The sequence below is a fragment of the Barbus barbus genome, assembly GCF_936440315.1.
Source record: "Barbus barbus genome assembly, chromosome: 3".
In the NCBI taxonomy this organism is placed as follows: domain Eukaryota; kingdom Metazoa; phylum Chordata; class Actinopteri; order Cypriniformes; family Cyprinidae; genus Barbus; species Barbus barbus.
In genome coordinates, this window is record NC_136731.1 from 20095021 (window position 1) to 20116862 (window position 21842).

At 36.9% G+C, this 21842-nt stretch overlaps 3 protein-coding genes across 8 annotated transcripts in view; 2 read left to right on the forward strand and 1 right to left on the reverse strand.

Annotated features, from left to right (window-relative positions):
• Positions 1-683: 683 nt before the first annotated feature.
• On the forward strand, positions 684-6108 carry LOC306857934 (epoxide hydrolase 4). Its single transcript, XM_079398216.1, has 7 exons — positions 684-1034; positions 1676-1761; positions 2833-2990; positions 4305-4433; positions 4558-4661; positions 4885-5033; positions 5117-6108. Exons 1-7 carry the CDS (start codon positions 792-794, stop codon positions 5352-5354), a joined length of 1107 nt encoding a protein of 368 aa, XP_079254342.1. The 5' UTR covers positions 684-791; the 3' UTR covers positions 5355-6108.
• Positions 6109-6547: 439 nt separating this feature from the next.
• On the forward strand, positions 6548-10894 carry lpar2a (lysophosphatidic acid receptor 2a). Its single transcript, XM_079398273.1, has 3 exons — positions 6548-6851; positions 7236-8153; positions 9644-10894. The coding sequence occupies exons 2-3, from the start codon at positions 7412-7414 to the stop codon at positions 9976-9978; spliced, it is 1077 nt and encodes a 358-aa protein (XP_079254399.1). The 5' UTR covers positions 6548-6851; positions 7236-7411; the 3' UTR covers positions 9979-10894.
• Positions 10895-11916: 1022 nt separating this feature from the next.
• Positions 11917-21842, reverse strand: part of LOC306857936 (pre-B-cell leukemia transcription factor 1-like) — a 45450-nt gene continuing 35524 nt past the window's right edge. For 2 of the 6 annotated variants that reach the window (XM_079398219.1, XM_079398218.1), the window contains 4 exons: positions 20733-20889; positions 18990-19096; positions 16824-16910; positions 11917-14674 (listed from right to left, as the gene is read on the reverse strand). In XM_079398219.1, coding sequence (XP_079254345.1) covers positions 14582-14674; positions 16824-16910; positions 18990-19096; positions 20733-20889 — 444 coding nt within the window. In that variant the 3' untranslated portion in view covers positions 11917-14581. The remainder of the gene's footprint in view (positions 14675-16823; positions 16911-18989; positions 19097-20732; positions 20890-21842) is intronic. The other 4 variants (XM_079398222.1, XM_079398220.1, XM_079398223.1 and 1 more) reach the window with 2 other exon arrangements.

Sequence of the window (21842 nt, forward strand, 5' to 3'; positions counted from 1 at the left end):
GCTGCCCCTGAAATGACTCAAAGCATTAACATTACCTGAGCAGTTGAAGCAAATATGTTGAAAACCCAGTTCATTTAATAAGGACCTGAATTTATTGCATGGAGCGAAAACATTGTAACATGTGTAAATGTCGACAATGAAAATGCACTGAGATTTCAACTATAGGAGAGGGCATTGTGAGTCAGAGGAAGAGAATATATAGGGGTGTTTTCACTACTTTGTGAAGAAAAGTTTGTTTAGGTCTGTTGGGCATGATATTCTAAGGTTCAAACATTTATGGAAAATAACACCCATGATCATTTTTATAAGGAAAAGTGGGTCCTAGTCTCAAAATAATACATTTTACTATATAATTAAAGACATTGTGTCTGATATGTATAAAATATGCCTTTTTCATAGACTATAGGTTCACATTCATAGTTGTTACCTTAAAGTCAAATTTTTAGAAGTAAGCTACATATTTTTGATACATGCAATCTCGTCAACCGGTCATGTAGTATTTGGATATTTGGATAAAAATGGATATTTAGATGTTATTTATTTATTTTTGTAACTAAATATTAATTAATCAGGCTATATATGTATATTCAAGTTAAGATAAGAAAAAAATAGCTTGTATTTATGCCAGTCTCGCAGACCACTTATTTGTGGTACAAAAATAGCTCAGTGACAGTTGTTTCCACACAGTCACATGGGGTTTATTTTGAAAGGTGAACTTTTCCAAAGACAAGGGACATTTGCTACACAGAGCCTGTCTCTATATCTCCCTGACTATCAAAATTACGACAGTCATGAGCAATTCTATAATGCACCTGCTTTTATTACCAACTCGACTAAGCTTATGGATTCTGGCTTTAATATATTACATCCTCGTGTATGGCACAGCTGGAATTACTGCTTGTTTGGTTCTGATCCGAATGGCCTGGACTGGATTTAGGGATCCATATGGAACTTTTCAATGGACCGTCCGAAAGAAACCCCCAGACTGTCTAAAAGACCCTGCACTTGGTGACCATGCGTATCTGAAGGGCAGGGTGAGAGGATTTATAATGAAAAATATTAGCAATTATCTAGCCTGATGTCTGTAAAAACATTTAACAAAGAAGCCTAATATGTACAAGGTCATTATACACCGTCGAAGAAGTAAATAAAACGATTTACTGTTGGAGTAAGACACTCACTTTAATTTCAAAATTTTACTTTAAATTTGTTACTTTTGTAATTATATGAAGTTTACAAGCAATTTCTGAGTTAAATATGTTTTAAAGTAAATCTTATTTATTTTTCGTTCTTTAGTGAGAGAGGTGAAGGGAAGGCTAAATCATGATCATCGATATCTTGTGCTCTTGCGCCACCTGTGTTTAGACATAGAAAGAACACGGAGTTCCTCAATCTATTCCAATTCTATTCTTTTGTCTTTAATGGAATCACACTAATCAGCGTGACATAGGCCTACGCAGACTCACTGTTTAGAGGAATTTATATATTTCCAATCTTTCCAAAATTTGATATTCATAAGATTGCTGGAATAGTTGAAAAGAGGCGAGGTATTCACAATTTCTTATTTATTTACTTACTTATAGGCTACTTAGTTATTTGCTTAGCGAGTCAGTTCTTCTAATGATTTGACATTGTTTTGTGACATCTTTTTCTTGCTCTTTTTTTTACTCTTTAGAGCTCAGGCTTGAGGTTTCATTATGTAACCAAAGGAGACCACAGAAAGCCTCTAATGCTGTTTCTTCATGGTTTCCCAGAAAACTGGTTACTTCCTCCTTCATTTTTTTATTTCTGCTTATTTCATATTGTAGATTTAGGGGCTGGATTCATGAGAATCTTCTTAAGAAATAAGTTAAGAAATTTCTTAAGGGGAGACACTGCAGGCAAAAACACAGTTTTTCATGCACCTGTTAAATGTGAGATTTTGGGCTTTTTGGTTTTTCATAAAGTATTTTTTCAGACTAGCGGAAAGAAAACATCCAAAAGACACTGTTAAGTGTTTCTTTTATAGCACTTTATCTATTTGTGTCAATAGATTTCAATTACAATACATATTTTTAAAGGCCGTTTCCTCAAAATGAGTTTTCTCTCCTACATTGAGCCATATAGCTCCACTTCAGTAGCACTTACACACACCAAACTTTACATCTGTATTCCTGTCTATATCCTGAAGGTTTTTCCAGAGGGATTTGTTCATATATAATTTGCTTGATTATATACAACATTTTATTCCCCCCAAAATTTTTAGTTTTCTGTCTGTTCTAAGTAATTTCTGAATTATGGAGTGACAAAATGAGATACCCAAAATTCCCTCTGTAAAAACTTTTGACTCTAATATTTCAATAAAATGAAATAAGAATTTTGAAACCAACTTCATCCAGTGTTTAGATTTTTGTTCTAGAAATATATGCAAATTAGCGCATATTTCATTAAATAATGCCTCATTTGCATATTTAAACCTAACATTTTAGAAAGCTTGTAATACAAAAAATGTTTGCAATTATCAATGTAATCAATCAACTAGGTAAGTAAGGTGATAATTATTCGTTATTTTTTTAACTAATTCACCTGCAGTGTCTCACCTTAAGATAAATTCCACGAATTGAGTAAGAATGTTCTTAAGTGCAGTTCTTGAAAAATTCTTAAGTTCTCAAATAAATTCTTAAGAACATCTTAATTTTTTTCTCAAGAAGAAAATGACAGTCTTTATCTGAGTGAAGACATGACGCCTTATTTTATTATATTATATCAAATTGTTGTTGCAATGTGGGAGTGTTTTAAATTTATATAAAATATATTATCATTTTATATTACTAATGCATATATGACCTGCAGGTACTCCTGGCGTTACCAGTTAGAGGAATTCAGTAGTCATTACCACACGGTGGCGCTAGATCTGCGTGGCTGTGGAGATTCTGACGCACCAGACCTTCTGCAGGAATATTCACTGGACACACTCTTATATGACATCCGAGACACCATCGATGAACTGGGTACTTACTGACAGAGAAGCCTTTTACTGCTCAAGTCAATTTAAAAAGTATCTGTAGAGTGTTTTTCTTTGGAAATCTTTACTTCACTTCATTCCAAAGCATAATGTCATACTTTTCACTGCACTACATTTCATAAATTAAAGTTGTTTTTTTTACCTTTAATACTTAAAAACATCAAATATGTAGTAATTTCTTGTACTCAAGTAAATCTTTGAATTATTTTGGAGTAAAATGAAGAAAGTAATAGATTTCTAATGTAATTAAGTATTAAATTATATTTAATATGAAATATAGTGCGGTAAAAAAATACAATATTATGCTTTGGAATGTTGTGAGGTAAAGTTTTCTAAAGAAAAACACTCTGATAAAGTACTGACACTTGAAAAGTGCTTTTACAGCAGAGCAAAAATACTTCACTACTGTCTGCCTCTGCTTACTGACCACATCACATAAAGGTAAAATTAACTGCTAATAGCAGTTCTACATTCAAATGACTGAACACATACAGAACACTTGCGTAATTCAGCCTGAGTGTGGTGCTTTAATATTGATTACCTTCCTATATACACACATAGAATGCATACATAGAATTATCTTAGAATAGATTAGATTAGATTAGATTCAACTTTATTGTCATTTATGCAGAGTACAAGTACAGAGCTAATGAAATGCAGTACAAGTACAGAGCTAATGATATCAGAATAACATGATATCTTAGAATAAATGGATACTTCAGGCATAAATGATCATTTACTCACTCTCAAGATGTTCTGAACCTGTATGTGTTTCTCTCTTCTGTTAAGCACAAAAGAAGATATTTTGAAGAATGTCGGTAACCAAATAGTTGATAGTAGCCACTGACTTCCATAGTATGGTAAAAAATACTATGGAAGTCAGTGGCTATCGTCAACTGCTTGGTTACCAACATTCTTCAAAATATCTTCTTTTGTGCTTAACAGAAGAGAGAAACTCCTACTGATGAATGATGAGAATTTTCAGTTTTGGCTGGACTATCCTTTCAATGTAGTATTTATTGTGAGTGAATATTGATTTCGAATTTTACGAGTTGTGGAACAATTCAGGAAGATAAAACAAAGCTATGTCAAGTGCTGGGTTATTTACTAAACAGAAACGAACAAGTTATTTACATTCTATTTATGGTTTGTTTCTATTATTATTATCTTTTATTATTTGTGCTTTTACAATTACTATCCTTTCAGGTGAGACACTGCCCATACAGACGGGCCACGGCTGAATGTGAATGAGTTTTGCCTCAGTCAATAAACCACTGGAATGACGTGTGTTTAATTACAGGTCACACAAGTTGTATACTGGTGGGGCATGACTGGGGAGGGATGCTGGCATGGCATTTTGCACTGGAGAGGCCAGACATGGTGCAACTTCTCATTATCATGAATGCGCCTCATCCTGCCTCATGGTTGGGTAAGACACTGACAATTTCCAGACAGAGCATCAATTCATTTCTGTTTTTCAACACAACTCTGTTTCTGAACCAAAACTTATCTGGGTGCAGACTCATTTTGACACTCATTTCTGTAAAACCCAGACGCCGTTCTGAGAAGACCCTCTCAGCTGTTGCGCTCAGGACATGCATGTTTCTTCCAGTTACCGATGCTGCCTGAAATTGTTTTGTCTCTTGAGGATTTTAAGGTAGCGTGAACACTTTTAACCATTAACTCTTTAAGCCCCCCGATGTTTGACAATGTGATTAACAGTTAGGTAATTTCGGTTTTGACATTGCTATTAATGTAACAGGAAACAGTAAAGACAAACTCTGTGTAACTTCCTGTCCTTTGAATTTGAGTCTGATGGTGACATTTCAGAAGTGGTGACAGCTGATTCTCTGCAACTTTTGTCTGTCATGTGCATATAGTTGGTTCGGAGTCTGTTTTGTGGCAAGAATTTGGGCATCAGGAACAAATCCAGACAACTGACTGAGACTCAGCTGGAGGGATACCTATACCGGCTGTCCCAGCCCAGAGGACTCACAGGCCCTCTGAACTACTTTCGTTCTCTTCTCAGGTTTAAAATGAGTCACACTATCATTTATATGTCTTTGGCAGTTTATTGCTTTAAGTGGTTATTATTCACTTCTCTTTCTACAGTAACACTCTGTACAAGCATCAGGATGTCGGTGTGCCCTGCATGTTAATTTGGGGTGAGGCAGACAATATACTGGTCGAGGGCATGTCCGGTGGAACACGGCCTTATGTAAGGGGTCCGGTAGTCATTCACACTATTCCTGAATGCAGCCACTGGGTACAGCAAGATCAACCTGAGAGAGTCAACAAACTCATTTGGGACTTTGTTCTGGATAAAGACATCATAAAACACAATCACTGATTGCCTTTGACGCAATGAAGAAATTATTTTGAGTTATTAGCCCTAGCAAGGATTCTGGTTTTCACTGAGAAAATAACTAGGCTACTTGCATTTAGTCTGGTTTGTCTTAAATTAATTAAATAGTACTAAAATAACAAAAAAGGTGGGAGCTCTGTTCAGTAAACTGTCTCACACAGGCAAGGGAGAAATTAATGTTGTATAAATTGTCAGGAAATATTTATAGGTATATGCAAAGTTTAGTTAGTTTGACTAAATCCTGTAAAACCGCATGGAAATGACTCATGAGTTTGTTCCATTTCTTGTCTTGTTCCTGTGATTATTGGGTACAAGTGTTCCATTAAAAATTATTGACAACTCTCCTTGAGAAAATCCCTGATTCTTGAGGTGAAAATGTACTGAGCATATGATTATAATACGTCACAGTCAAAAATAGCAACCTTTGTAACCAAAAGCAGATAACATTCTCTCAAGACCCTTTTTGTTGGTCATTGCCAACATTTATTTCTAATTATAACTCAAACTTTGAGTAGTCTGTTTCTCACATTAAATGTGGTTTGGTTGGCTGACTATAGTGCATGGGCCATACAGATCACTTCTGTAATACCTTTATGGTATTTTTATGATACTTTAATGTTTATATGATGATTTTGGAGCCAGACAGTCTGAACGGCCGTCCAATTTGTTTGTATGTGACAGTACCGGACAATCGGCTAAATTTATATTGTTGTTGTCAACATACAAATAAATCTAAATGAAAATCAATTTTGAACTCTTTAACAAGTCGTAGTCACGATAACATTTTTAAAAAGAATTTCTTTGCCACATTGTTACCTCAAATGGCAAGCTATGTTTTCCAATAGTGATAAGAAGCCTATCTATTAAATTAGTCTTTATAATAAAATTTTTACATTTTCATTATTGAATTTCATTTTGACTGTGTTCCATATTGGTTTTTAATCCAATTTTTACTTCCAAAGTTTCATTAGGAGACACTACTATCTTTCCCAGTTGTTACTAGTAACATTTCTTACCTGAATGTCCACATAATTCACTTAAAATGTTAACAGTAACGTGTCTTATAAATAAGTACTATTGTATATTCATTTAGTAATAAAAACCTGAATAGGTACTGGCTGCTATTCTAATAGTTAAGGGACAGTCTACTGAAACTGATATGAAATCTAGTGGTTGTCACAAGCATTAAGGAATAAATATGAAAACGGCTTGCCATACACTCTGTAGCAGATTCTGGGAAATTAATTGAAATATTTACTTTCTGAACCTGTCAGCAAACATTTTGAACAGCAGTCTCGCATTCATTGGATCCTCGGGCGGTGACTTCATCAAATCAGGTTTCAGGGAGGCGCACAAGGGGATCTCGGGTCTCTTGAAGGTTTCTCCAGAACACGAGCGTTTCCGGCGAGCGGCCGAGTGCCAAAACAACTCTGAGCTGCTGTTATGTGTGTTTTCTTTGTTTGCTCTGAAGCTCTGGCAACGGTAAGTGTGTGTTTTTTTCTAGTGTCATTTTAGAAACAAGTAGCCGAGCCAAACTGTACAGCGTGAGTTGCCTCTGCAGGGGCGAATAAGTCTCTGAGAAGATTTAATCTTCAGTTCTCACTGAATATACGTAACAGGAACCACAACTGATTTAACTTCTCGTTCTGTTCTTCAGGTGTAGCTACTATGAAAACTCGTGTGTTATAAACTATGAAGTTAGGAAACATAATTGTTTGAACATTGAACTATGAACATTGTAAACATAATTACTTCGTTTACTTTGAAATCAAGTCTAGCGTAGCGTGTGTCTGATGAAGCCTCGTAAGTATCCTCTGCTTTCTTGTTAAAGATGAACCTATTCACTCACGTCTTCCTGTGTTTTAGGATTGGAAAACAATAAAAGGCACGCCTTGTAAGCAGCAACACTGGCACGTTTTTTGATATGTAAAAGCATTATTTCAAATGGTGGCTGAGCTCAACATCATTAGGATTACAGCATCAGGACAAACTGGCAACAACTAAACTGGTGCAACTGATTTACATTAACTACTTCTCTAATAATGATATTTAATTCTACCTGTGAGGCTTATGACAATCCAGTGTCCTACTTCTACAACAAGACTGGCAAGCCCATCAGCCCCAACTGGCGCACTCATGATTTCATTGTGGTCGGCCTCGGGCTCCCGATTTGTGTCTTTATTATTCTGGCCAATATGTTGGTCATAGTGGCCATAATCATCAACCGACAGTTCCACTTTCCCATTTATTACTTACTTGGGAACATGGCGGCTGCGGACCTCTTTGCTGGCATCTCGTATCTCTACCTGGTGTTTCACACGGGGCCGTGGACCATCGGTTTGACCATCAAAGAGTGGTTTATTCGTGGAGCTTTGATCAACATGAGCCTGACCGCATCAGTGGTCAATCTGCTGGCGGTGGCAGTGGAGCGCCATCAGACCATCTTCACCATGCAGCTCCACAGCACCATGACCAGGAAGCGTGTGGTGATGCTGATAGTCACCATCTGGCTGGTGGCCGTCGTCATGGGTTTGGTGCCCACCATGGGCTGGAACTGTGTTTGTGACCTGTCCACCTGCTGCACGGTTGCGCCGCTGTATTCCCGCAGCTTCCTAGTGTCCTGGGCCATCCTCAACCTCACGGCCTTCTTCATCATGGTGGCCGTTTACACGCACATCTTCATCTACGTTCGCCGCCGGAGCCAAGTCATGTCCCCACACACAGATCAGCCCTCGAACAATCAGACCGTTATCAGCCTCATGAAGACCATGTCCATGATTCTGGGTAAGGCCTTGAGACTTATGTAGACTTCAGGCGTTTGTGAGATTACTCGCTGTGTGTTGACTGAGTGAAAGTTTGATTTTCTGTTTTGCAAACTCATTTAAAAATGAAAAAAATGTCTCATTTATCTCTAATTTTTTGTGGTGAAGTACTGTTAGCTTGTTTTTGAAAAAAAACAAATGTCAACCCCAAAGGAAGTTTACCAAACCGGTTTGGCTCAGATTTGCTTGTCTCGCACCTGCTAATTTTGTACCTCGAGCTGGAATCAGTTATTTTAGTTGCCCTAAGATTCTAGGATTCACAGCATTCATTCGGTGGATTGAAATGCAGTGGTGTGGAAAGAAATGCATTGACTGAGCACATGGTGCTATTGTGAGTAAATATACGTAAAATCACATGCAAATGATACATTACAATTAAACTAGTAAGTATAAAAGATCTAGAAATTTCTTATGAGTATCTTGAAATGAGAGCCCACATGACACAGTTTACCTACATTAAACGTTTGGTGCAACCAACAAAAAAATAATGCACAAACTTCAGGAATGGCCAATCAAAATGCTATCGGGTAATTTGATCTTTTTATGCCGAAAGTTCAGCTGAGGTTGTAAAACATCATGTGGTGATATTTATCAATTAATAATTCGTATATAAAAAAATCTTCACTGTAATCACTATTATAAATTATTTGTATACATAAAGTATTTATAAAATGTATTAAGATATGTACAATCACGTATTCAACTTACCCATTACTTAGGCAAAACTTTACAGTAATTAATTTGTTAATATTAGTTGATGCATTAGTTGTCATAAACGTGGTTAATTTCTACAAATACTACCACTTGGGGTTGTTAAAATTCTTAATGTTTTAAAGTCTCCTCTGCTCACTAAGGCTGCATTTTATTTGAAAAATACAGTAAAACAGGAATATTGTAAAATATTATTACAATTTAAAATAACTGTTTTCTATTGTAGTATATTTTAAAATGCGATTTATTCCTCTGATGCAAAGCTGAATTTTCAGCATCATTACTGCAGTCTTCAGAGTCACATGATCCTTCAGAAATCATACTAATATGCTGATTTGCTGCTAAACAAACATTTCTTATTATTATCAATGCTAAGCAGTTGTGCTTAAAATTTAGTGGAAACCAAGATACATTTATTTCAGGATTCTTTGATGAATAGAAAGCTCAAAAGAATAATTTATTTGAAATGCAAATCTTTTGTAACATTTATAAAAGTCTTTACTGTCACTTTTGATCAAATAAATACATTCTTTTTAAATGACATGATTTTTTTGAATATTAAATTGCAACTGGTGAAAATGTTACAAATATTTTGGCCACAGTTTTGTGTGTGTGTTTGCAAGATGATGCATTTGTTTTGCATGCTGTGGTGGCTTGCACCTTGTAAACCAAACTATACGCAGCCCTGCACTCATCTCTCTCTCTCGCTTTTTTTTTTTTTGTGACTTCCTTTCTCTACAGGTGCCTTTGTGATCTGTTGGACGCCGGGTCTGGTGATTCTGTTACTGGACGGTCTCAGCTGCAGTGAATGTCAGGTTCTTAAATATGAAAAGTACTGCCTGGTTCTGGCTGAGTGTAACTCCCTGGTGAACCCCATCATCTACTCGTTCCGGGACAGGGACATGAGGACCACCTACAAACGCATTCTCTGCTTCCCTTGGAGAAGAATGCGCCAGCATGAGGAGCCTTCTGGCATCCGCTTTGAGCCTGTGAAAACTGGGGCACCCTCGGAGAAAAACAGCAATAACTCCACCAGTTTAGAGCCCAGTTCGCCACAAAGCCTATTGTCTTTATAGAAAAAGTATTTGTCTGTGTATATAAATGACTTTGTGTTTACTTAGTGAAATGATCACAGCTTGTACAAAGAGTAAACAATACTTCATTTTTGATAGCTTGTTTTGGTACATGTTTTTGTCTCTCTTTTACAATAGATGTATTAGGAGTCTTTTGGGCCAGTTAGTTACGAGGCACAGGCAGTTGGGCTGCTCACAGGAACTTTTTCTTTTCCCAAAGCACAAGCATGAATATTCATGAAACGGCCCTTTTTGGACCGTTTTGTTGGGAATGAGATCAGAAACCGAACCGACAACTTTTGTGCTCTATTTTGGTGCTAATATTACTCTAAAAGTACCCATATTATGCTCATTCAAAAGTACAAATAGTTTTCTTTTGAGGTCTGCTTGAATACATTTGCATGATTTATAGTTCAAAAGACATTTTTCTCGTACTGTACATTGTTGCAACTCTTTTCACGCTCTGTTCCTGTGTCTTCAAAGCCCACCTTTCTGAAGTGTTAAGTCTGCGCTGATTGGTCAACCACTTAAAGTGTGTCGGAAACGTAATTCCTCTTCCTGTAATTGGGTTTCAGCTTCATGAGCAGCTGTAAGCAGTATTATATGTATGGTAACTACGCCATGGGTGTTAAAATCCATTCTTGAGGTGAAAAAACAGCATCCCCTTGACATTTGAAATCACTTACACAACTGTGCTTTGAGGGTGGGCCAAAGCAGCCGGTAGGCGGACATTATGCAAATGTGTAAAATGGTGACACAGCCACAGATGTTGTGGTAGAACTACAAATGAAGCGTTTCAGGCCCGTGTTTTCTGTTGGATAGAAGAGCTTGTTTTGGTGGAGAGTTTGTACTTTGTAACTGCGTGTTTACAGACCAAAAGCATTCAAAAAATCATAATACAAGGTTTCTGTGGGTCTTGAAATAGAGCAGAAAGTCATTGTCGCATGCACTACAAAAAATTAAAATCTTCCTTAGTATATTTCCTTGCCAATATAAATATCTAATGATCCTTAAATCAGGATACATTTGAAAATGTAAATTACTGAAAAACTTGAACAAAATTAAATTTATGCTTAAAGCATGAACAAGCATCTGTCGATGGGGTACGACACCTTGTTTTATCTTTGAATTAATTTGACTTTTCTGAGCTCAATGGTCAATATTTGTTATTGTTGTAATTATTAACTCACTTCTAATCATTTTGTTTCTCAAGTATCTTGTTTTAAGATCTTTAGACATTTGCACTTGAAAACAAGACAGAAATACTGAAAAAGAACATCACAGTTATTTCCCTATTATAATGATTGGGAGCGCAGATATTCAAGCCATAAGACATTTAAATTAATTTTATGAAAAAAGTAATAGAGTTTGGTTGGAAGTTATATTTTTAAACTCAGAAGTATTGCTAAAGAATTGAGTTCTCCCTAGACGTTTGAGAACATATTGACATACTGTTCCTTTAAATTTACCTTCATAAGACTTGCAGAACTCCTGATAATATTAAAACATTGGCACTGAAATCCTGTAGACTTAAACAGAAAAGATCTTCGGTTCTAATGATCATGAATTATCGACTTCTCTTCTGAAATGTTTTGATATAGAAAGCCCCACCTGAAACAAACAATGGCCTCGATTCCTGAGGTTTTGTTTTGCTGTGTTTCTAATTTTACCCTGTGCTGACTGTGGGCTGTTTCATTTCACCAGAACAAGTTGTTACAAAGCACATAATCAATTTGAGATGAGGAGAAAAGGTCTGATTTATTATGATCCTCATATTATTGTCCTTATGCTGCATAAATATTCAGGCAGGGCGAGACGTTTGGGCTAGTGCACTGAAAAATGGCTCATTCATAACCGCCACAACCAGATCATTTTACGGATCGTAACATGCAAATAGCCCCTTAATGAACAGCAACAAGAAAAAATAAAATACTACAGGCTCAAAAGCACACTAGATTATTTTATTAGTTTTTGTTTTTCTAATAAGGTACACTACAATTTTCTCATATTTCTTTTTTTCTCTCTCACTAGAACAGTTCTAAAGTTGAGGTATAAAAGGAGTTTATACAGACTACCAAGTCTGAAAATGATGGGGTTTATATACAAGTGAAATGGAGAGAGGAGAGGTAGAGAGGAGGGAGAGAATGGTAAATACAGAAGGAAGCGTGTACTACATTTCTAGTAAAATAATGATAAAAATCGAGAAAATATGTCGATGTCATTTGATAAGGTGCCATGGAATCCACCTCGGATCATAATCCCAAGTTTCTTAACAGATTCTGCGGATACACTTTTGGGAAAAAGACATTAAGGAGCTCAACTCTACCAATGATATGTAATGTTCAAAATCATCATAGCTTATGCATTTAGTCCAATGAGGCATTTTATTCCATCAATTTAGTAGTGTGATGATCAACGGAGTGGATTTTCACAGCACCTCAAACAAATGCTCTCAGCTTTGACAAAACCACACAAAAAAATAACACTCGAGACTCCCGATCCAAATAAAATGTAACTGAAATGCTAAAATGAATATTACAAAGACTAACAAAGATATTACTCTCTCATGAGCGAATCCAAAACCCTCAGCAATAAAAAACAAAAATAAAAGCATACAAAAAGAGAAAATACATTGAAACATTCCACAATCTGTACAGTGACATCCATAGATGACTGATAGAAAAGAAAAAGAAATTTGGTGTAGTAATAGCATTAGTTGAAGATATCCATATGAAATGTTTAGAACTAACAGTAATCTATAGAGGACACAGTAATAGCTTGAAAAGCTCCTCAGAGTTCGTTTTTCCATGTGTACATATAAACAAAACCCCAATTTACATTTCAATGTTATTAAGTCCTTTGTGTAATATATAGAATTTCCATTCATATATCAAAACGCCCTGGTGCTTCCGCGACTAAAGGTGAACTTGGGGAAGAAAAAACGAGAGGGAAGGAAAAAAAAACAGCAAAACATAAAAACAAGTTCCGGGAATACAAACAACTTGTCTGGAAAAAGGAAATATAAATTCATTTGATGTTCCTCTACTAGCTTTAGTCCATCTGTTTCAAATCACAACACATCCAGTGCTTATTTTTGGTTAAATTTGAAAGGAGAAAAGCCCTTGTTGCTTGGCTATGTTAACTGATTACAAAACAACAGAGTTCCTTTGTTTAGTGAAATTGTAGGCAACAACAACAACAACAAAAAGGAGACAGCATGCTTTACCAAGGAACAGGTGCTTTCAATTGCACGTACAAATACAATCAGTTCAAAAGCACGAGTGAGTGACGAGACAAACCAACCCTTAAAAAACAGACACCCATACACACAACACAGTAACATGAGAGGCCATAGCACACGGCCAACCAAAAGAACTTCATGATATCTGTAACGGTTTTCCTAGTCAGAGTTATTGGTTTACTGCTATGGCCGCCTCAGACAGGTTTTTGCGTAACGTGGTCGGTGTGTCACGAATGCCTGTTATGAAAATGTGCGATGAAATACCACGGAAATCCTAGAGAAACCAAACACCAGCATAAAGCACTGGATTGGGCAGTATGAAGTTTGTTTCTGGAGCAGTTCATTTGTTTATTTGGTCTGTTACTCGCACCCTCTCCTTTTATAATATTTTTGTCAAAAAAAAAGAAAAAAAAGAGTTAAGCTAAATGGAATCACTAAAACATCTCAACACCCTACATGCATGGAAGACAGTGAAATATTTTTTCTTTCCCTTTAAAAATATTTCTAAATACCCACCCGTGTCCCAATCCAAACGAATACTCCAGCTATCCATCCAACCCCTTTCCGAACACAAGGTCTAGTCTTTTATTTGGCGGCAGGTGCATCATTGTGGGGGGCTGCAGGAAAAATACTCAACTGTTGAGAGAGTGGAAGAGGAAACGCGTAGTAGCCGACCGCACGTCAAATCACTTATCGTCGAACTCATCACCAAACTCTCCTGCGATCAGCTAGTTAAAGTGTTCAAATGTCCGGCGTACCTTTACGCTGATGGATTCCTCTCCATCTAACCACCAGCTCAAAGTGTTATAGACAGGATTTGTGCTTAACACAACGTTGAACAATGCAGGACAGATTGTTTTGTGAGAAAGCCGGAAGCAGTGATTGGAAACCGTATTAAAAAGCGGGCTGAATGGCGTTTTCATGGTTTAGTTGTCTGAGGTTGTTCTTCGACAAGCGGAAGGTGCGACAACCATTGACAGCACTTTGGTACAAGCGAGGAGGGAGCTGTTGCGTAATCCCCATCATGATAAGTCGAAACAGGAAAGGTAACGTGGAGTTGGGCGTAGACCGTCCACCCTTTGAGGACAACGTGGTTTATTCAGACCCGTCCTCAGCAAATGTGACGTTCTGCATCTTCTGCTCGAGGAGCATGTGTGTGTTTCAGATAGTCTGGTTCAGCGCGCGAACCCTGGCACACCTTGAAGAAAGTGGAATGAGGACTATGTGAGACCTTTGACATCTGCTAGTGATGGACGAAAACTGTGAGCAGCAGGAGGGAACGGGTGAGACTGGATGATGAGATGCTCTGTGTGTGTGTGTGTGTGTGTGTGTGTGTGTGGGTCAGTGAGTGTAGCGTGAGCTACATTAGCTGGAGGTGTCCGAGTGGATGCTGCCAGGTGGTCCTGGTGGAGAGGTGATGGAGGAAGGGTTGGTGTTGTCTTGCCAGCTGTTGCTAGCCTGTGGAGAGAGTCACAATAGTAGTATGAGGTAAAGTAACATAAGCAATGAAACTGAAGACTTAAGACTGAAAAAAAAACAACTGGCAGCAAAACAAAAAGGATATATGGAATGTTGTATATTTATATGAAAATGACACACTTCCATTCTAAAGTTTGGGGTCAGTAAGAATTTAAAAAAAGAAATGAATACTTATTTTATCATGGTTTCCACAACAATATTAAGCAGCACAACTGTTTTCAACATTCATAATAAGACATGTTTCTTGAGCTGCAAATGAGCATATTAGAATGATTTCTGAAGGATCATGTGACTCTGAAGACTGCAGTAATGATGCTGAAAATTCAGCTTTGCAATGCAGGTATACTACTTTTCAAAAGATATTCAAATAGAATACATTTTAAAATATATTGTAAAATATATATTTATTTGGTATAATATATCATAATATTATAGTTTTACTGTATTTGATCAAATCTCTCATGAATCTGATGTTTTCAGCGTGGTAGCGCAATTGTAATAAATTTTATATTATTTAAAAAAATTATTTAATTCAGCTTTGCATTGCAGGTATTAGGGTTGTGACGGTGAGGGGGTCATAAAGGGGCCGTGCACATTTTACTTTCACATTTGAATTAGCGGCAGTTAGCCTATATATAAATCATAGAACTTTTATTAACAAAACGAATAAAAATACGCCATGCTATAGGCTATGCCTAATATAAAATAACAAATAACTTACGCAAAGTTTAAATAGGTATACAAAATTGAAAATAAGTAAACACTGTGGAACCAAATAAACAAGAAACATAAAACGTTTATTAGCAAAATGAATAAGAAATTTTGGAAGCAATTTTGAGAGCACCTTGATGCCAGATAAAATTAATTAATTAAAGTTTAAATAAAGTAAAAATCAGCAAACACTGTGGAACCAATTAAATAAGAAACAAATGTTTTTAAAAAAACTTCCAATATCACCTTAGATAAATGGCAAAAATCAACAGGCTTTTCAAAATCCAAAATGTTGCCAAACAGTCATTTTTGCATTTTGTTTTTTAACTAATCATCCGCTATCGTCTTGTCTCGTCTCGCCTCACTCTTCTCGTCAGTCAGCTCGACTCACTCTCGTCACGTGATAAATTAAATCTGATCTGTGATATGACATTGAGCAGCAGCATGCAGATTTAATTGTAATGTCTGTGGTCTAACTGGACAAAATTATTTTTATTACTATTAAAAATTAAAACGACGGTGGGGGCCGGTGCCGTGGTGGGCAAATGACGTAACCAGTTTTGCAGAATTGCGCTACCACGCTGAAAATGTAAGATTTTTTGATGTTATTGAAAGAAGGGCTGCTCTCGAAGGCTGCATTTATTTGATTAAAATACAGTAAAACAATAATATTATGAAAGATCAAACCAATTTAAAATATATTCTATCTGAATATATTTTCAAAAGTAGTATACCAGCTAGGCTTGCTGCGATTGACGGTGGTACTCTAATAATAAAATAATTTTTTTTTTATTATTTTTTTATTTCTAATTAATCTATAATTAATTATTTTATAAAATATATAAATATTTTAATGTAAGTATTTAAAATATAAATTACATTGAAAATAAAATTATTTTAAAACAATTTTGTAATTCTTAATGTTCAGGGCTTGTTCAAATAGTTTGTCCAAACATACAATATTTATCTGCAGCTGACTGATAAGCATCTAGACAGTATTCACACCAGAACATCAAACATGTTGAAACAGGAAACATACAAGCCACAAATTGCAGGGAGCAGATGTTAGCCCTTCAAATGATCTTTAGGTCTACCAACAGAGATGATCTGAACAGATTAATGCTCTTTGTGAAGTTGAACTAAAAATCTTCCCCCACTTTAAAACTTGCTGGGTTAAATACAATATGGACAAACCCGGCGATTGGGTTCCTGCCCTAAACATTTAAACCAACTGTTGGTTGAAAACAACCCAGCATGTGTTCTGTCCAGTATTTACCAGCACTGGGTTGTATTTAACCCAGCATTTTTTAGAGTGCAGTTTCTTTCTTTACACAAACAGCAAATGCTTTTTCTTTTAGAAGCAGTTTGTTGCTTGAGTTTGTGAATGTGTGTGTGTGTGTGTCAGTGCTGCACTCACATCTAGATGGTGTGGGGTGTAAAGAGGACTTCCTGACAGATCTTCATAGCCTGCCGTCAGGTGTGTAGCACGGTGCAGGATATCCACCTGTAGCACACATGCGTCACATCAGTATCAATGGTCAAACACAATCACTGTGTCTTAGTCATACCAGTAAAAGTATAAACAACACTTCTAATACATTGACACCATCCATATGTATACTCAAAAACACAAACAAAACTGATATGACAAACTACAACATAGGAGTAGTGAGTTTATATATGTATCAGTTCAGAGTCAATGCACTGCCTAAACCACATCATTCTCTAAAATAAGGATGTCCCATCTGTTTACAGTTCACGAAAGGAAATGAAAATTCTGTCATTAGTGACGTTTTGAATAAATGCCTCATTTGAATCAGTTCATCATGTAAAGCGATTGTGTCTCTTCAGAAGACTTTGTAGATAGAAGAGTCTTCAGAAGTTTTGTTGTGTAGACTTTCAATGGATGGACAAAAATGATGAGAGACTACTAAAAATATCTTCATCTGTGTTTTGAAGATGAACGAAAGTCTTTTGAGTTTGAAACGACATGAGGGTGAGTAAATGATGACAGTATTTTCATTTCTGGGTAAACTATCACTTTTAGTCCAAATTGATTTGCACTGCACTATTTCAGTCTGTCACTCGTGTAAAGTGATCCACTCTGCACTCCTTAGTGCCTCACAATGATAAAGCAGCAAATTTCATGTCAGACTACAAAATCAAAAAATACATAAATTAAATGCATATCTGATTACCACACATGAGATATGCATTTAAATTAGAAACACATTTGAAAGTTCTCAAAGTCAGATGTGAAAAGCAGTTTCACAAACAACAAGGTTTGATTCTTTCCAGATGCTGGAAAAGTAGAAAAACAACACAACTAGCTGACAGTGTAAATGTGGCATCAGAACAATTTAGAAGGGCTCAACAGTAAGGAAGTGTTTTGGCAGGTAGCTCAGATTTGTACTGATATTTATATTCACCATTTATATGTTTTTCTTAAGTTAAGCTTACTTCAAAGAAAGGGTAGGGGATTTCGAAAAGTAGGGAGGGTAACAATAGCAAGCTAGCGTTGAAAGCATAAGATCCCACCCTCTCTGCATAATCACTCTCCAAAGCCACGCCTCCTCCAAAACACATGAACACACACAGGCAGACCAGAGGATAACTAGCGACACGATGAGAGACGGCATTGGTGGAGGGTTGAATGCTGTCAGATCACCTCGTGTCTCATTCACTGAGAAAACATTACAGTACAAAGCGCATAATATTACAATAATAATACCTTCATTCTGGCTCGGTCTGCAGTAGTGTAATGTAATGCGCTGGTGACGTATCATGTCTGCACAAACAGGTTGCACAGAGGTATGCAAATACATATGCTAACAGGCATTTACGAGAGCCTATCGTTGTCCCTGGACCGAGGGATATGATTGGACGAACATTTTATGGTCCTACACCTTCCACAGATGATATAAATACATAGAAATACATTTAGACCTCTTAACTTAGTGATTGCTATTGGGCTGTGAAGAGACTTTTAACCAGCATAATAAAAAATTTTTTTGAACCAAATCGCCTACCCTGCTTTTAAAAATATAAAGATTACTTAAATTAAAAATGACTTAAAACAAACTTTAACAGTAGTGAAAAATTGTATTTATAGAGAGAGAGAGAGAGGGGAAAAAAATAAAAATAAAAATCACATGACATTACATTTATAAATTTGTGAGTCATAAAAACACATGCAGTATTGGTCTGATGGGGCAGGCGACTGTTCAGAAAAACTGACCCAAACACACTCAGTGGGTGGCCTTGGGACATCAATAGTACATCCTTACTGTTGAGCCCTTGATGAAAAGAGTTCTAACAGGAAGAAGACAAAGGACTGGCTAAGGACATGACTGTGGATGACTGATGAAGAAATGAAATGGAGCAATGGCACAGGGAAGATGGCGGAGTTCGTTTTCAGGATAGAGCTCTGCACTTGGGATTTGTGAGCCGAAGCCCTCTGGGGTGGGATCTAAGGAGGATGTCACAGGTTGGGACTGTAGCTTTGGGGAAAGGGGAAGAGAGCACTACACTGTGAGCAGGTATGGAAGAGGAGGGGCATTGAGGGGACGTCCTCAGTGCCTACCTGCTGCTGCACAGCGGGAGTGACGCTGACGCCATCCCCGTTGAGTGAACGCAGCAGCCCGAGGTAGGCATCTCCTGGGTGAAAGAGGGTGTACGACCCAGACGACCCTGCAGTAACACACGCAGCCCATCAGGTACGCAACCCTGCCCAGGTCGGGTTTTGGAAAAGCCTACAGTGTGTGTGGTTAAAATCTGTCTGCTGTCTATGTCGAGCGTGAAAATCAGGACTAACCACATTCCAAAATACAACACGGTCATGATAATCTGTTTGACTACTCCGCTGCCTAGAGACGTCAGAACAAAACAGGTGAAGAACAGGAAGCAGCGATCACGTATGTGCTGATGTGGACCGTTGCTTTACATGAAGGTATACAACTTGACATCCTACTTCCTCTAGATGATATGATGCATTGTTGAGATGCTGGCCGCAGGATGTGAAACAGGATATGTGGAGGTGGGGTTTAAAAATATACGTGGTGACCGAGTATTGTTAAAAATGACAATACCAAGTTAAATCACCTACCTTCTCCATTCTGCTTCCTGAGCAAATAGAGGTTCAACTACTCTAACCAAGTGTGTGTGGATGTGTCGTGTGTACATATGGAAGTAACATGAAAATGTTAAACCAACAAACACAGCAACAATAATTTCGGCAGAGATAAAAAAAAAGAAAAGAAAAAAAGATAGAGGCTATGTTAGTCATCAACGGAAAGTTATTGGTTATCGCCATAGCCTTAGAGGAAAGTGGTCATGCAAAACCATAAATGAAAGTGAATGTTCACTTGGCCAGGGGTGAGAGTGGGTGGTATGATCAAAACAATCTTGAGTGATTTTATAACGTAATGGAAATTTAACAGACAGATTTTTAATTTAACAACAATTTGGTCATATCTATATTTAGACAATCCAATTCTGATTAAAATCCCTTTAATCCAGGGATTCCCAAAGTTTTTTTTTTTGTCAGCCAAACTCCTTTGACCTTAAATATACATACTTAAGCATCTCTTCAGATAAATGTAAGATTGTTTATAATATAATTAACACCACATTTGCATGTTCACAGTTAAAGGTGACATGAATAGATTTCCTTTTTTAGTAACTGTTTTTGTATGGATAATACTAATAGTTCATAATGTTTTCATTTGTATTTTTTCCCCTCTGTAACATGATGGATAAGAAACAAAAAATATGATTATTCATAACAAATGAACAAGTCTGGCATTAGTTTAAAATCAGACTGCCTGACTGAGCCTGAAACCTGTGATCACATATTAACTTCCTGTCTATACAATGTTATATTAATGTGACAAGTTGTGATATGTAACCATAAACTAAACTCTGCTTTATGTTACGCCTAATAACACCCATTCATAAACACATTTCTACAGATGCGCGATGAATGCAGTCATTCAGCCCAGGTCCATAGAAAAACGACACTATGACGTCTTTATCTTGAAGATGTTTACAAAACAACTGTTACCTAGATACAATCTGGTCAGCTTTGCAGCGCAACCCAGATCAACAACATCTAAATCTCACCCAGCAAGTCTTGATGCAAATACCAAGAAACAAGCATTCTCGATGACAGGGAAAAGGATCTTATGATGGACAGACAAAAACAGACTGAGATGGAATGAAAATAGGGTGAAAAGCATGTAGACAGGAGAGTGATTGTGGCAAGCGGTGTGCGCAGTGTAGTTTCACTATCGGCTAGAGATGATGGGAGGGCTGCTGTGCACTTTACCTGAGTTGGGTGTTGCTGGAGAGTTTGCCTGGCTGGCCTGTGCCGACACATTGGCAGCATCCACGGCTGTTTTAACGGCGTACAGGTTTGCTTCCTCCTGGAACTTACCAATGTTCTTCTTGTACCGAATTCTCTTGTTGCCAAACCAATTCGAGACCTGAGGTGAAACAACTCCAATCAGACAATTTCATCACAGTGAACTACAACTAATAAGACATTACTGTATATTTCGTTTCATAAGTGCAATCTGACACGGTTTCTCTTCCTGTGCTTATCCTGCAGATGTCCTTGCATGCTGAACTAACTCACGCAACTGCATTACACTAATGTTCACAAATTTGGGGTCAGTAATATTTTTTTGGGGGAAAGAAATTAATACTTTTGTCCTGCAAGTGTGCATTAAATTGATTGTGAGAGTAAAATCTTTTACTTTGTTGCAAAAAATTTCAATTTCAAATAAATGCTGTTCTTTTAATTATTTTTTTTGTTTTGTTCATCAAAAGAATCCTGGGAAAATGTATTACGGTTTCCACAAAAACATTAAGCAGGGAATCGGTTTCCAACATTGATAATAAATCAGCATAATCAAATGATTTCTGAAGGATCATGTGACACTGAAGACTGGAGTAATCATGCTGAAAATTCAGCTTTGACCACAGGAATAACTTTTTTTTAAAAACAAAGACTTTTCAACTTTTCAAGGGTAGTGGGGTATACTGCCATAATTTATTTTCATGCACACTTTTTTTTAATGAATATTTCTGCAATGCACTCAGTTAAAATGTTCCATAATCGGTGTTTCCTGCATCTTGTTTTCATCACAGCTGAATCAAAAACATGCTCTGGAAACAGTGTAGCCCATCTGCCATTAGGAAATTTTGAATAGAATGTCCTTCTTGTGAAATAATTTGTGTGTGATATCAAATAAATTATTTATCAGTGAGTGAGAATTGAAATTTGATCAAAAGGTTACCTCTTTCCATTATGTAGGTAGCCATCTATACATCTAATGTCAGCTGTACATGATAGCTGTAGCTTTTCTGAGCACACAAATTTAACATTAGCTGCAACTGTTTCTTCTATTGTTAGTAAAAGATTTTCCCCACACAG

What these genes read in the sequence shown, in the direction of transcription:
- lpar2a (XM_079398273.1), top strand. Translation starts at nt 7,412, where the DNA reads ATGATATTTAATTCTACCTGTGAGGCTTATGACAATCCAGTGTCCTAC. An exon ending in GACCATGTCCATGATTCTGG is followed by an intron (nt 8,154 to 9,643) that starts GTAAGGCCTTGA and finishes CTTTCTCTACAG; the next exon opens with GTGCCTTTGTGATCTGTTGG.
- LOC306857934 (XM_079398216.1), top strand. Translation starts at nt 792, where the DNA reads ATGAGCAATTCTATAATGCACCTGCTTTTATTACCAACTCGACTAAGC. An exon ending in TCATCCTGCCTCATGGTTGG is followed by an intron (nt 4,434 to 4,557) that starts GTAAGACACTGA and finishes TGTAAAACCCAG; the next exon opens with ACGCCGTTCTGAGAAGACCC. An exon ending in TGTCTCTTGAGGATTTTAAG is followed by an intron (nt 4,662 to 4,884) that starts GTAGCGTGAACA and finishes ATGTGCATATAG; the next exon opens with TTGGTTCGGAGTCTGTTTTG.